Source organism: Urocitellus parryii, chromosome 6, assembly GCF_045843805.1.
Source record: "Urocitellus parryii isolate mUroPar1 chromosome 6, mUroPar1.hap1, whole genome shotgun sequence".
NCBI classification, from domain to species: Eukaryota; Metazoa; Chordata; class Mammalia; order Rodentia; family Sciuridae; genus Urocitellus; species Urocitellus parryii.
Window position 1 is genome coordinate 133,993,511 of NC_135536.1, and position 12,896 is coordinate 134,006,406.

The 12,896-nt window shown below is 38.0% G+C and overlaps 1 protein-coding gene across 2 annotated transcripts in view; it reads right to left on the bottom strand.

The window, feature by feature from the left end:
• The window catches only part of Abhd2 (abhydrolase domain containing 2, acylglycerol lipase), a 100,854-nt gene that overhangs the window by 37,939 nt on the left and 50,019 nt on the right, over nucleotides 1–12,896 (bottom strand). For both annotated transcript variants that reach the window (XM_026388103.2, XM_026388105.2), the window contains exons 4-5: nucleotides 5,271–5,446; nucleotides 551–718 (exon numbers count right to left, since the gene is read on the bottom strand). In XM_026388103.2, coding sequence (XP_026243888.1) covers nucleotides 551–718; nucleotides 5,271–5,446 — 344 coding nt within the window. The remainder of the gene's footprint in view (nucleotides 1–550; nucleotides 719–5,270; nucleotides 5,447–12,896) is intronic.

Sequence of the window (12,896 nt, forward strand, 5' to 3'; positions counted from 1 at the left end):
AATATGATATATCAAGAACTATGTAATGTTTTGAACAACCAACAATAAAAAAATTTAAAAAAAAAAGAAGGATTTGCCTAAATATGAGAACCAATTCTGGTCCTCGAGGAACTTGAAAATCCTGTAAGTTTCTAATGTGCCAGATTCCCTTCCTGACATTCACGTGTCTCATTACACACTTGCCTGAGAGTCAGGATGGCACAGTGGTGAGAGGCATAAGTTCTACTCCCAGATCTAGCTGGCTCCTAGCCCTGCTGTGACACTTATCAGCCAGGGTACCTAAGGCAAGGCCTTTCCCGTGAGCTTCGGTTTCTGCCTCTGTGAGCCAGGGGTGGTTGGCGTACCCACTTCTAAAACTGTGGTGAAGCATGGCATCATAAACATACAGCATGAGTTGCTACTGTTATAAATGTGTGCCCCACCATCTCTTGTAGATAGGCATAAATTCCACACAAGGCAGAAGCAAAAGCAACAGCACATTCGCAGAGAACAGAAAAGGGGGCCCCCACTTGTCCAAACTTGGACACTCTTGGCCATACACCCTATTTACCGTAAGTGAACATGCGTGGTGAGGTCAATTCAATGTTGGGCAGGGCACCCAGGTGGTTCAACACTGCACACCGGTAGCCATTTTTCTGGGCATAGTCAACGAAGGTGCGGATGTACTGCTTCTCACTGTGATTGGCAATTCCAGGGCAGATGACCATGGTGACATCATCTATAGGGTGGAGAAAGAGATCCGGATGTATACAATGAATATGACAATGAATATAAACAACTACACTTCACTGGATTTGAAGACAGGAGAAAGAAATTTTTAAAAATTCTAATTTGTTATATATGACAGCAGAATGTATTACAATTCATATTATACATATAGAGCACAATTTTTCATATCTCTGGTTGTATAAAAAAAAAGTATATTCCCACCATTCGTGTCTTCATTACATGTACTTAGGATAATGATGTCCATCTCATTCCACCATCTTTCCTATCCCCATGTCCCCTCCTTTCCCCTCCTACCCCTTTGCCCTATCTAGAATTTGTCTAACCTTCCCATGCTTCCCCTCTCAACCCCACTGAGAATCAGTCTCCTTATATCAGAGAAAACATCCCCGGCATTTGGTTTTTTGGGATTGGCTAACTTCACTTAGCATTACGTTCTCCAACTCCATCCATTTACCTGCAAATGCCATGATTTTATTCTCTTTTATTGCTGAGTAATATTCCATTGTGTATTTATAGGAGAAAGGAATTTAACATATATCTTTTCACTCAATTCTGTGAAAAACAGTATTTTTCCCTTCTAGCTGGAGCTATTTTGATGATTCCCAAACTATTTATGATGAAGGGTCAATTTAAAAATTTTCCAATCTGTCAGTCAGATACAGGTACATTTGAAAAATACAATAGAAATTATTTATTAAAAATAAATAGAGGGCTGGAGTTGTGGCTCAGTGGTAAGGCACTTGCTTAGCATGTGTGAGGCCCTGGGTTCGATTCTCGGTACCACATATAAATAAATGAATAAAATAAAGGTCCATCAACAGCTAAAAAATATTTTAAAAAATAAATAAAATGAAAAATATATAAATCTCAAAAAATTTTTTCTTAGTACTGGGGATTGAACCCAGAGGTTCTCTACCCCTGAGCTACACCCCAGCTCTTTTTATTGTTTACTTTGAGACAGGGTCTTGCTAAGTTGCCCAGGCTAGTCTCAAACTTGTGATCTTCCTGGCTTAGCCTACTGAATGGCTGTGATTACAGGTGTGCATCATTGAATGGAGCTCAATTTTTTATTATTAATTCAATAGACATAAAATTACTATAAAAATTACTACACAAGTACCTGAATATTACTACTGTTCTGCATGAACAAATGAATAGGAAAATAAAAAGAAGTGTTTGCACAGACTCCTCTGACCCAGCAATTTTATTCTCAGGTATTTATCCCATAGATTAACCTGTACATATGAAAAACAGTATATATTTTGTAGGTTTTTAAGGGCAAAAGATTGAACACAATCTAAATGTCCAGAAACAGGGGTCTGGTTGAATAAATGACTGCATGTCCAAGTGATGATATACATGTGGCGTTTAAAAAAATTTAGATGTCTTTATATAATCTCATATGGCAAACTCTCCTATATATATTAAGTAAAAAGAGCTAGATGTAGAAAAGTTTATAATATGCTGCTATTTGTATGGAGGATAAAAGAATGTCTATGTTTATAAATGCATCCAGTAGCTCTGGAATCGTACAAAAGAAACCTAACAGTGGGTACCAATGGGGAAGGGTGTGAGGGACAGTAGAGATGGGAAGAGAGACTTACACTTTCACTGTGTATCTTTAGAACATCTTATATTTTCTATCGCAAGCATGAATTATCTACTTGAAAATGTGAATACATATTTTTTTTCATTAAATCTGACAAGTTTTCCTTTAAATTAAGAGGAAAAACAACTGAAAACTTCTTAATGCTGGCAGGGAAATGTGAATTAATAAGCAATTTTATAATATACATAAAGAACCTTAAAATTTGGCGACTAGGAATGTAGTTCAGTGAGAGAGTGCTTGTCTCGCATGTACTAGGCCCTAGGTTTGGTCTCCAGTACCAAAAAAAGAAAAGAAAAGAAAAGAAAAAACTTAGTATTTTTATAAACATTGACCTAGTATTCCAATTATCAGAATCTTGCCTAAAATTTTATAACTAAGGATGCTCATCATAGAATTATTCATAATGACAAAACTGTAAACAAGCTAACTGCCCAATAATAGAAGAATGGTTAAACTATGGAATATGACCACAACACAGACTATTAAGAAATCATTAAGGGCTGGGGATGTGGCTCAAGAGATAGCTTACTCGCCTGGCATGCGTGCGGCCCGGGTTCAATCCTCAGCACCACATACAAACAAAGATGTTGTGTCTGCCAAAAACTAAAAAATAAATATCAAAAATTCTCTCTCTCTCTCTCACCTCTCTCTTTAAAAAAAAAAAAAAAAGAAATCATTAAAACTATGTGTTTGGAGGCTGGGGTTGTGGCTCAGTGGTAGAGCACTTGCCTCACAAGCATGAGGCACTGGGTTGGATCCTTAGCACCACATAAAAATGAATAAATAAAATAAAGATATTTTGTCCATCTACAAATAAAAATGTTAAAAAAACTACATGTTTGAAGACTTTCAGACTTTTTTTTAAATATCTTTTTAGTTGTAGATAGACAAAATATCTTTTTTTATTTTTCTTTATTTGGCGCTGAGGATTGAACCCAGTGCCTCACTGGTGATAGGTGAGTGCTTCTACCACTGAGCCACAACCCCAGCCTGACTTCAGACTTTTAATGACATGAAATGAAAGTATTTCTAATACAATGTATAATAATTCAGATTTTAGAAAAATAATGGAATAAAACTGGAAGGAAATAGAACAAGATGTTAAAAAAAGTATGTTGGATGGTGATTCTTTTAAAACTTCTCTGTATTATCTCAATTTTCTAAAATGAGCACTTATTTCTTTTATAGTCATAAAAAATCATGCAAGGGAAAAGAGAAGTTTTACTTGGAACATTTCTTGGGCACAGATATTGCCTTCCCCAGAATATCCTTCATGAACGGGGTGACAGAGAGGCACAGATATATACCACTAAAAAAATCAGAGTTTTGCCCTTTTCAGCTCCCTACCTCAGTCCTGTAGAATGGTTAAGCTAAATTTAAAAAATGGTAGAGGAAGTAAAGCACTAAAAGCAAGAGAATTGGGTACGGTGGAAAAATAAATATTTGAAAGATCAGCTACAAGATTTATAAACACAATGTGAATTCCTATCCCATTCATTTATCCATTCTTTCCATGACTGTTTATTGGGCTCTGGGGATTCCTGCATTCCAGCAGACAGATCATGAACAAGTACACAGATTACTTTAGAGACCATCAGGTACCATGAAAAACCAAAGCAGCGAGGCATGAGGAATCTACTAGGAAGGAAATGTTTGATAGAGGAGCTGGGACTTTGAGGAAGTGACATTTGAGTTGAGATCTGAATGACAAGGCAGCCAAGTGAAGGGTCTGGGGATGTGCATTTCAGGGAGAAGGAATAAAATTAAACCTTTATTATCAGCTAATCAGCAGTTCTAGTTACTTTAAATAAATGAGAGTTATAATACATTTACTGGAATTTTCCCCCCACTGCTGGGGCTTGAACCCAGGGCCTTGTGTATGCTAGGCAAAAACTAGATGATAGAGCTACATCCTCATCCCTTTGTATTTTGTTTTTGTTATCATCATTTTATTTGTTTATGATACTAGAATTGAAGCCAGGACCTTAGACTTGCTAGGCAAGCATTCTACTACTGGGCCCCTTTTTCATTTTGTTTTGAGATAGAGTCTCACTCAATTGCCCAGCTGGCCTTGAACTTGTGATCTTACTGCCTCAGCTTCTAGAGTAGCTGGAATTACAGGCATGCTATTTACCCATAAATAATTACCACACTCCTATAAAAAAAGGAGGTGCCTTTGAATATGTAAAAGACACATTTTCTTCTGATAGAAATGGCATTCAAAAGAATGCTGGCATCTAACTCCACTTTTTCAAAAGCCCTCACTATGAATTGTTTTATAACAGGTATTTATAGATTGTATAGATTGAATAGAATAATGCCCAATTCCAGCAGCAATGGAAAATGGAGTTGTTTCTCAGAAATAGATGTCCCTGACCCATGAACAATGACTATGACTTGAATGTGTCTTTTTATCCAAGGAAACCTATGCATAGGGTATCCGATGGCTTTTATATACTGTTATTCAACAAACAAAACCAGCTTATACTGCTTTTCTAAGCTTCAGTTTCCCCAGCAGTAAAGAGAGAATAAAAAAGCACTAATCTTGCAGGGCTGTGAGGAGGAGTAAATGAGATAACCTCATATATAAAACACTTAGAATAATTGGGCCTCTGTTGCGATGTTGACTCAGCCCTGGTCCTGGGTGGGGATGCTGGGCCCCAGGCTCTCCCCAATCCTTTTAGACTACACTTCTGTATTTCACAAGAGAATTATACGACTGTTTTCTATAATGCTTTCCTGGAGGGCTATTGGGACTGGAGCAAATTCTCATAGGACACTACTAAGTGATGACTCTCAGCAGACTTACAGCCCCCAAATGCAGTGGGACAGTGGGTGGCACAAGCCACATGTGTGCTCCTCACTGTGTTCCCCACTGACTAGTGTTCCTTCTCTGAGAGATGGCCCAATTTTATGACCTAAACTTGCTCACCTCCAACACAGTGCTCAGCCAAGGGCTCAAAGAGGTCAAAAGTAGAAGTGGCTCCATCAGACATGGTGATAAACTTCCGGTGCCCATAAGGGTGTGGTGACCTCACCCTTCCCATCTTCCCATACAAGGCTGTTTGGATGTGTCCACTTTTCCCCCAGATCAGTGGTGGAATGTATCTGAAAAAGAGAAGAGAGGTCAATTTTCTCTATATTCCTTGAACAAACTTTCAAACTATTTGAGTTTTTTTCTTGACACATTCTATACCCTAAGCAAAAAGCAAGAGATTTTTTTATTACCTTACGTCCTTGCCATGATTTACTCACTTCCCCCATTTATTAATGCATCCTGCATCATCAGAGTAGTTTTAGATTTCAACCAGGGTATGCTTATATAGAGAGGATTTCAAATTTAGAGTATTAAGTAATTCATCATGGGTTATTTCCATAATATAGAATAAAAGGAAAGAAATTTTGAACACATTCTAACTTGACAGGGTTAGCCTCCTTAGTATTGAATGACCTACGAATATAACACAGGTAGCACGGTGCATATGCCCACTAAAACGCTCACTTCTTTCCCTTCCCTTAACAAGACAGGTCACAGTTGCAGTGATTGCTCCATTAACCAAACCTGCTGCTCTCAGCCACACTGGGAAGGGCTGCAAACTCTTCTAAGAGTCCATAAGCGCCTTGGGATATGTTGGGCAGGGGAAGCATGACTATGTAACCCAGAGATTATGCTTGAAGGGCAGAGCAGTGTAAACATTTGTTGGCCTAAGCAAGGTATGATGCCTCCCTTACAAATGTCCTTTGTGAAAACACCAAGGGACTCTGAACTTTGGTAAGAAATTCGAAGATCACACACCAGCTAATTACTGGGAAAAGGTGTTTCAAGTACAATTAAGAAATAATGATGATCACGACCACAGTATAAGGTGATTCCCATTTACTGAAACTGCAATTCCTTTCTTTTTTGTGGTTTTTCACCTAAGCCTGATAGTTGGCCAGGATGTGTCCTACATAAACTAGAGTCCTTATAAGACGAAATCAATCTTTCATCTCTGTATTATGTCACAGAGGCATTTTATTAATAATTCACCCTATTTGCCAATTCATGCCTGTCATTTCTCACAGAACCAGATGATCCCAGATGCACTTCTTTGATTTACTCTTTTTGTATATGTGTAATTAATTAAATGTACATTAAGTTAAGGGAAGTGAACTATCATCTTAAGCCAGTTCTCAGACAGCTTCCTCTCTGGGGGTGGGGAGAAGAGGAAGAATATTTTAAGAACCAAAAGGACATGAAGCCACTTGCCAGTATAACACCACGGGTGCAAATATCAGGGCAGACGCCATGGCATTTGGAAAGCAGACAAAGGCATTTATAAGAGTTGAGTGGATTATGACAGGAACAAAAAGCCAGCTTTATAAAAATTATGTCAAATTAGACAATTGGATACTATATAAGATTTAGCTGTATAATACACAAAGGGTCTCAGACTACCAAGTTGGATATATACTGTACATAGAGAGAGAGGAATGACCCAAGAAATCAAACTCCTGATTACTCTAAGAGGAAAATCAGAAGATTATTTTTGCTTATAATATTAATTAGATCTATAAATATGCTAAAGTTAAAAATATCAGAAGAATGGGTAAATTTCCTGTGCCTATCTTCTGATCTTGTTTACAATACAATATAACTTAGAAAGTATGACAAAGGAATGCAACAAAATTTCATTTTGGCTGTTCACAGATGTCACATGTAATGATGTGATAACCCTGATACTGTGCTCCTAGTTCAAGATCATGTCACTTTGAATCTTGTCAACAACCCCGCACGTGGCCTCCTGGCCTTTACTCTTCCTCCTGTCTGCTCCATCCTCCACACTGCCAATGGAGGGATAACCTCAATGCACAAATCTGATCAGAGCCCTCCAATGTATGGGTCCTAGCCCAGCCAGGGAGGCTGGCCACTTGTGGTGCTCATTTTATTTTCTGCATAACTCCAGTAAACCTTAACCATGGGCCTAATACCACCCCACATGGGCATGCCTCTACCCAAGGTGCCCATGCTCTGCTTTACACTCAAGTTCCTGCTGGCCAGCAATTGTCTTTCAGGACTCACTCCCAATCAGGTTGCTGGGGGAGTTGCCCCTTCTTTGTGCATAGTTCTGTCCTAGCACCCAGGTGGCCTATTTAATTTGGAAGCTTTTTTTAAGTACACCCCTCCTGCCATTCATTCACCTTTGGATCTATCCCTTGGGCACTTGAGGCACATTAAGCATTCAGGGGGAACTTGCTGAAATGATCAGAATACAGACCACTTAGTAAATCTAAAAGGAAAAATATGTCTTTAAAATATACAAAAATATATTTTAAAATAATACACACCATGATAACATAAATTTGGCTCTCGCATGATCTGCATTTGGCTAATGTCTTCTTTCCAGCCCATTCTTAGATGGGGGTAGGATAAAATCCTCACAGGGTGTGTGTGTGTGTGTGTGTGTGTGTGTGTGTGCATGTGTGTGTGTGTGTATGTGTATATGTTTAGGAAACAACTGCCTCAAAATCACTTGGGACTTTCTCTGTGCAATGCAAGGTCAATTGTGCACAGCAAGTATCACAATCTTTAATTTGATGACAAGACCACCTACTGATGAAACACTGTTTTTAATTAGCTTCACAGTAATACAACAGCAAGATTTACAAAGCTGAGATTTTGGAATGCATTTACTACAGTGGGGTTTTACTGTATGTTTTTGTGTTTACATAACTTCTCCACAAACCACAAGGAAAAAATCTAAAAACAAAAAATAACAAAATAGGTGCCTAGTTACATGGTCTAGGTCAAGGGAGGAAATATGGCCCCAAACAATAAAATATTTTGAAATTTATATAAACATACAAACTCTGAAGAGATGCTGCTACATGAAAGAGTATGTTTTATTCTAACTACCTACATGGTAGTCTGTCTGAAAATATAGCTGCCAATATTTTACTTATTCCTGTCTTCACAAGTCATTCTCTGTTCTTCCCTTCAGGAACTTGATTCATGTCCTGTGAATCTAGGGTGGCCTATGACTAGAAGGGTTAACAGAATGTGGTGGAAGGACTGCTGAGCAGATCTGGGTCCAACCTTTAAGAGACCTGGCAGGTTTTACTCTTTCCTTCTTGGAACCCTATCCAGTGTGAGAGATCAGACAGAGGCAACCCAGGGGAATGAGAAATGGAACTGAGAGCTGTGTGCATTATAAATTTTATAGATACTGCCAAATGGCCTTCCAAAACAGATGGATCAAATGGATCAATGCACATTCCCACACACAGTGCAAGACAATAATGTTCCTGTCTTCCTCACCCTCATCAATAATTTGCATTATGAATATTTTACATTCTGGCCACTTTAATTAATAAAAATGGACATCTCATTTCAACTTGTGTTTCTTAAGGTTGATCCAATATGTAGCTAAAAAAAAAAGTTTCTTGCTTGAATTTGCATTTCTCTGATTGATTCACTAGTCACTTACTTTTGTCTTCTATGAATGGTCTATTTATATTGCTTGTCCATTTTTTTCTATTATATTTTAACCTTTTTTTCCTATTAATTTCTAAGTATTATTTTTATTGCCTCTACATTAAGCCATTATCTATTATATGGTGCAAATGTTCTCTCATATTGTATATTTTAACTTCATTTTTACCTTCCATAATATTTATATTTTGTGATTAACTTTGGTAGTTCATTCAAACCTTTGTATTTTGTATGTTGTTTTAAAAAGTGCCATTTTAATACCCAATTATAAATATATTCTCCATTGTTTCTTTCTATTGTTCCTACAGTTTTAAAAAAGGGATTAACATTAAGTCCATTTATTTCTGTAAATGATGTAAAGGAAAGATCTAACTCACTTTTTCCTAATAGATGAATCAATTGTCCTTGCACAATAAATGGCCCATCCATTCCTTACAGATTTCAACCATCATCTTTAATACATACCAAGTTCCTAATTAATTATTTATATTTGTTTCTACACTCTGTATTCTGGTTCATCTGTCCATTTTTCTATTCATGTGCCACTATGACTGCTTTATAGAATCAGATGGGATATTTTGAGAGTTGATAAGTTGGCATACTGTTTTCCAGATGAATTACAAGACTAGCTTGATCAGTTACATGAAAATTTTGAAATTTTTGTTGGAAATGTACCAAACATATATTACCTTGGGGATAACTGATATCTTTAAAACATTGGCTTGTTCCCATCTAAGAACAGGGCACATCTCTCCCTTAGGTCCTATAATAAAACTTTTTTTTTCCTTTGTGTTAGAGTACTCAGTTTGACTACACTAATTTGTAGGTATTTCTATAGGCTGTTCTGAAGAGTTGAAGCATCTGGGCACATTTTGTTCCTAACTTCCTGAAAGCAGGAATTCTGCCTTCTAATTCTTTACTAATCCACATGCTATTTTGTCCAGTGCTATGCGTGACTTGTGGTTAATAAAGGCTTATTACCAAGAAAGGAGCTAGACCCTGACGAAATATAGAGGCCAGACTGTCCTTATCTTCTGAACCTATTTATAATCAACATCTGGCTTTATTAACAAAACTACCCAATGGGAAAGACCACAAAGGAAAATCTGAACCTTCTTCCCACCCATGTCCTCTTCCCCCACACACAGCCTTTGGGCAGATGGAGCAAGAGCAGATGGTTGCTGATCTCTTAAAGAGTTGAAAAAATAAAGGTGACTAATGCTCATTTTTGCCCTAAATCAGTGGATAACCAATTCTTGTGGTACCTGGGTCCTGTGGTTATAGATTAAACTACTTTACAGTTGGCTGGCATAGCCAGACGTAACTGTTATTCCCTTTGATTATCTCATACTTATCAAGTTAGCACAGGACTTAACATACAGTGGGTATTTAGGATATATTACCTGAGCTTGAGTCCCCATCAAACCAAATGCCCATCATTAGCTACTCTAACAGATAAGACGCTTCAATTAAAGCAACAAAACCCAACTCTGATGAATTTAAAAAAGGAAAATAAAGAGGGATGCTGGGCTGCTTATCAAATGAACAAGAGGCTGCAGAGATAGGTATGAAGAGCAGGCAGGATCCCAGAAAGAAACTGGGGGTCGCTCCAGGGATGTGCTCTTTGCACTGAAAGGAGCAGCATCCCCCAACTCCACTCGAGAGCCAGTGAGTATCCCATGAGTGGGACATCTGGAAAAAGGGATGTCTTCATTTTCAGAGAGGGTAGGTGGAGCACCTTAATTTATTAGCTGCAGACAGAGGGAGAGAAGAATGTCCCCAAAGAAATTTGTATGTCCTTCAAAAGGAAGAAGGAATGCTAGGCAACCAGAAAGGGACAGATGTCTCCTATAAGTTTTTGAGCTGACTTGTCTTTGGTTCAAGAGGCTTCTTTAGAGTCCCTGATGCCCACATAGCCCCCATCAAGCCACTTAATTCCCACCTAGTTTTTCCAAAGTCTCTTTCTTGCAGTGCTTGTCCCCAACCCTGGTCCCAACCCTCAGCATTTTACATATTTCTCAAATGTATTTATCTGACTATAAGCATGTGCTTCACCTGTAATAATATAGATCAGAAATAGGCAACCTGATTGCTCAAGTGTTTTTTTTTTTTCACATGCACCCATCTTTCTTGAAAGCAAATCTACCCACACACATTAAGTGTGCTTCCTTTAAAAGAAACATTCAGGAAAGTAGAGGCTTATTTTCTTTTCAGAACTGGGAGTTGAATTCTACTACTGAGCTACATGCTCAGTTCTTTTATAAAAACTTTTTATTTTGACACAGAGTCTTCCTAAGTCACCGAGGCTCGCCTCAAATTTGGGATCCTCCTGCCTCAGCCTCCCGAGTGGTTGGGAATAACAGGTATGTACCACTGTGCCTGGCTGGTCAGGAAAGTAGAATTTTTTAAAAAATACCTTTTTAGTTGTTGATAGACCTTTATTTATTTATATATGGTGCTGAGAATCGAACCCAGCGCTTCACACGTGCCAGGCAAGTGCACTACTGCTGAGCCCCAGCCCCAGCCCAGGAAAGTAGAATTTTTAAGACTCCTAGTCGATGATCTTTACTGGTCTTAAAGTAGCTCATTGTGAACCCACACCCTGGGCCCTTCCACTTTTTTGAGGTAAAACTCATATCACATGGAATTAACCATTTTAAAGTATGCAATTTAGTGGTATTTAATACAATCACAATATTGGGCAACCATCAAGTTCCAGAACGTTTTATCACTCCAAAGGAAATTCCATATGCAATCTGCTTTCTGTCTCTATAAACTGAAATATTCCACATATTTTATATGAATGAATTCATACAATCTGTGGCCTCCTCTCTTGTGCTTTTTCACTTAGCATGATGTTTTTCAGGTTCACACATGCTGTAACATGTCATCGATATTCATCCTTGTTATGGCTAAAGATTTCATTGTATGGATACACCACATTTTGTTTATCCACTTGTCATTTGATAGACCTTGGGTGGTTTCCACCATTTGGCTATTAGAAGAGTGATGCTATGAATTTTGAGTACAACCTTGTGCTGGGAAATCATTTTCTGTTCTCCTGGGTATGTACCTAGAAGTGAAATGTCTGCGTTGTACAGTAATTCTATAATTAGCTTTTTGAGAAACCTCAAAACTTTTCCATAGCAGCTGCACCATTTTATATTCCCATTAGCAACATACAAGGGCCCGAATTTCTCCACATCCTCATCAACACTTACAATTTTCTATTAAAAGAAAATTATCATAAACCAGGTGTGGTGGGGTGGCTCATGCCTGTGAGGCTGAAGCAGGAGAATCACAAGTTCCAGGCCAATCTGGACAACTTAGTAATAACTGTTTCAAAATTAAAAAAATAAAAAGGGTTGAGGATATAGCTCAATGCGAGAGCATCACTGGGTTCAATCCCCAGTACTGGGAAGGAAAAACAAAACAAAACAAAACTGTAGCCATCCTAATTTGAGTAAAGTGGTATCTCATTGTGGTTTTGATTTATATTTTCTTTATGACTAATGATGTTTAGAATCCCTATCATTTTTGACTCTGGGTCATTTCCTTCTACTCTATTTTCATCTCTCTCTCTCTAAAATCAATTACAATTTAAAAAACAAATTAGCAGTGGCACATGTCTATAATCTCAACAGGTGAGGAGGCTGAGGTGGAGGATCATGAGTTCAAAGCCAGCCTCAGCAACTTAGTGAAACCTTATCTCAAAATAAAATAGAAAAAAAAAAAAAAAAGAGGGCTGGGGATGTGGCTCAGTGGTTAAGTGCCCCTAGATTCAATCCCCGTACCCTTCCTCCCAAAAAGACTGATTAGTTGATAAATAAATATACTATCTGTCTCCTGTTCATCTCACAATTGCTATCACCTGAAAAGAAATCATCTCTCTCTCTCTCTCTCTCTCTCTCTCTCTCTCTCTCTCTCTCTCTCTCTCTGTCACACACACACACACACACACACATACACACACAAAAGTTAAAACTGTGTAGCTTCTAAAAGTTGGCAAAAGAATCTAGTTTTCATAAAAACATTTAGACCTATACAATTTACCTGAAAGAACTGGACCTGCTGAAACTAAAACAG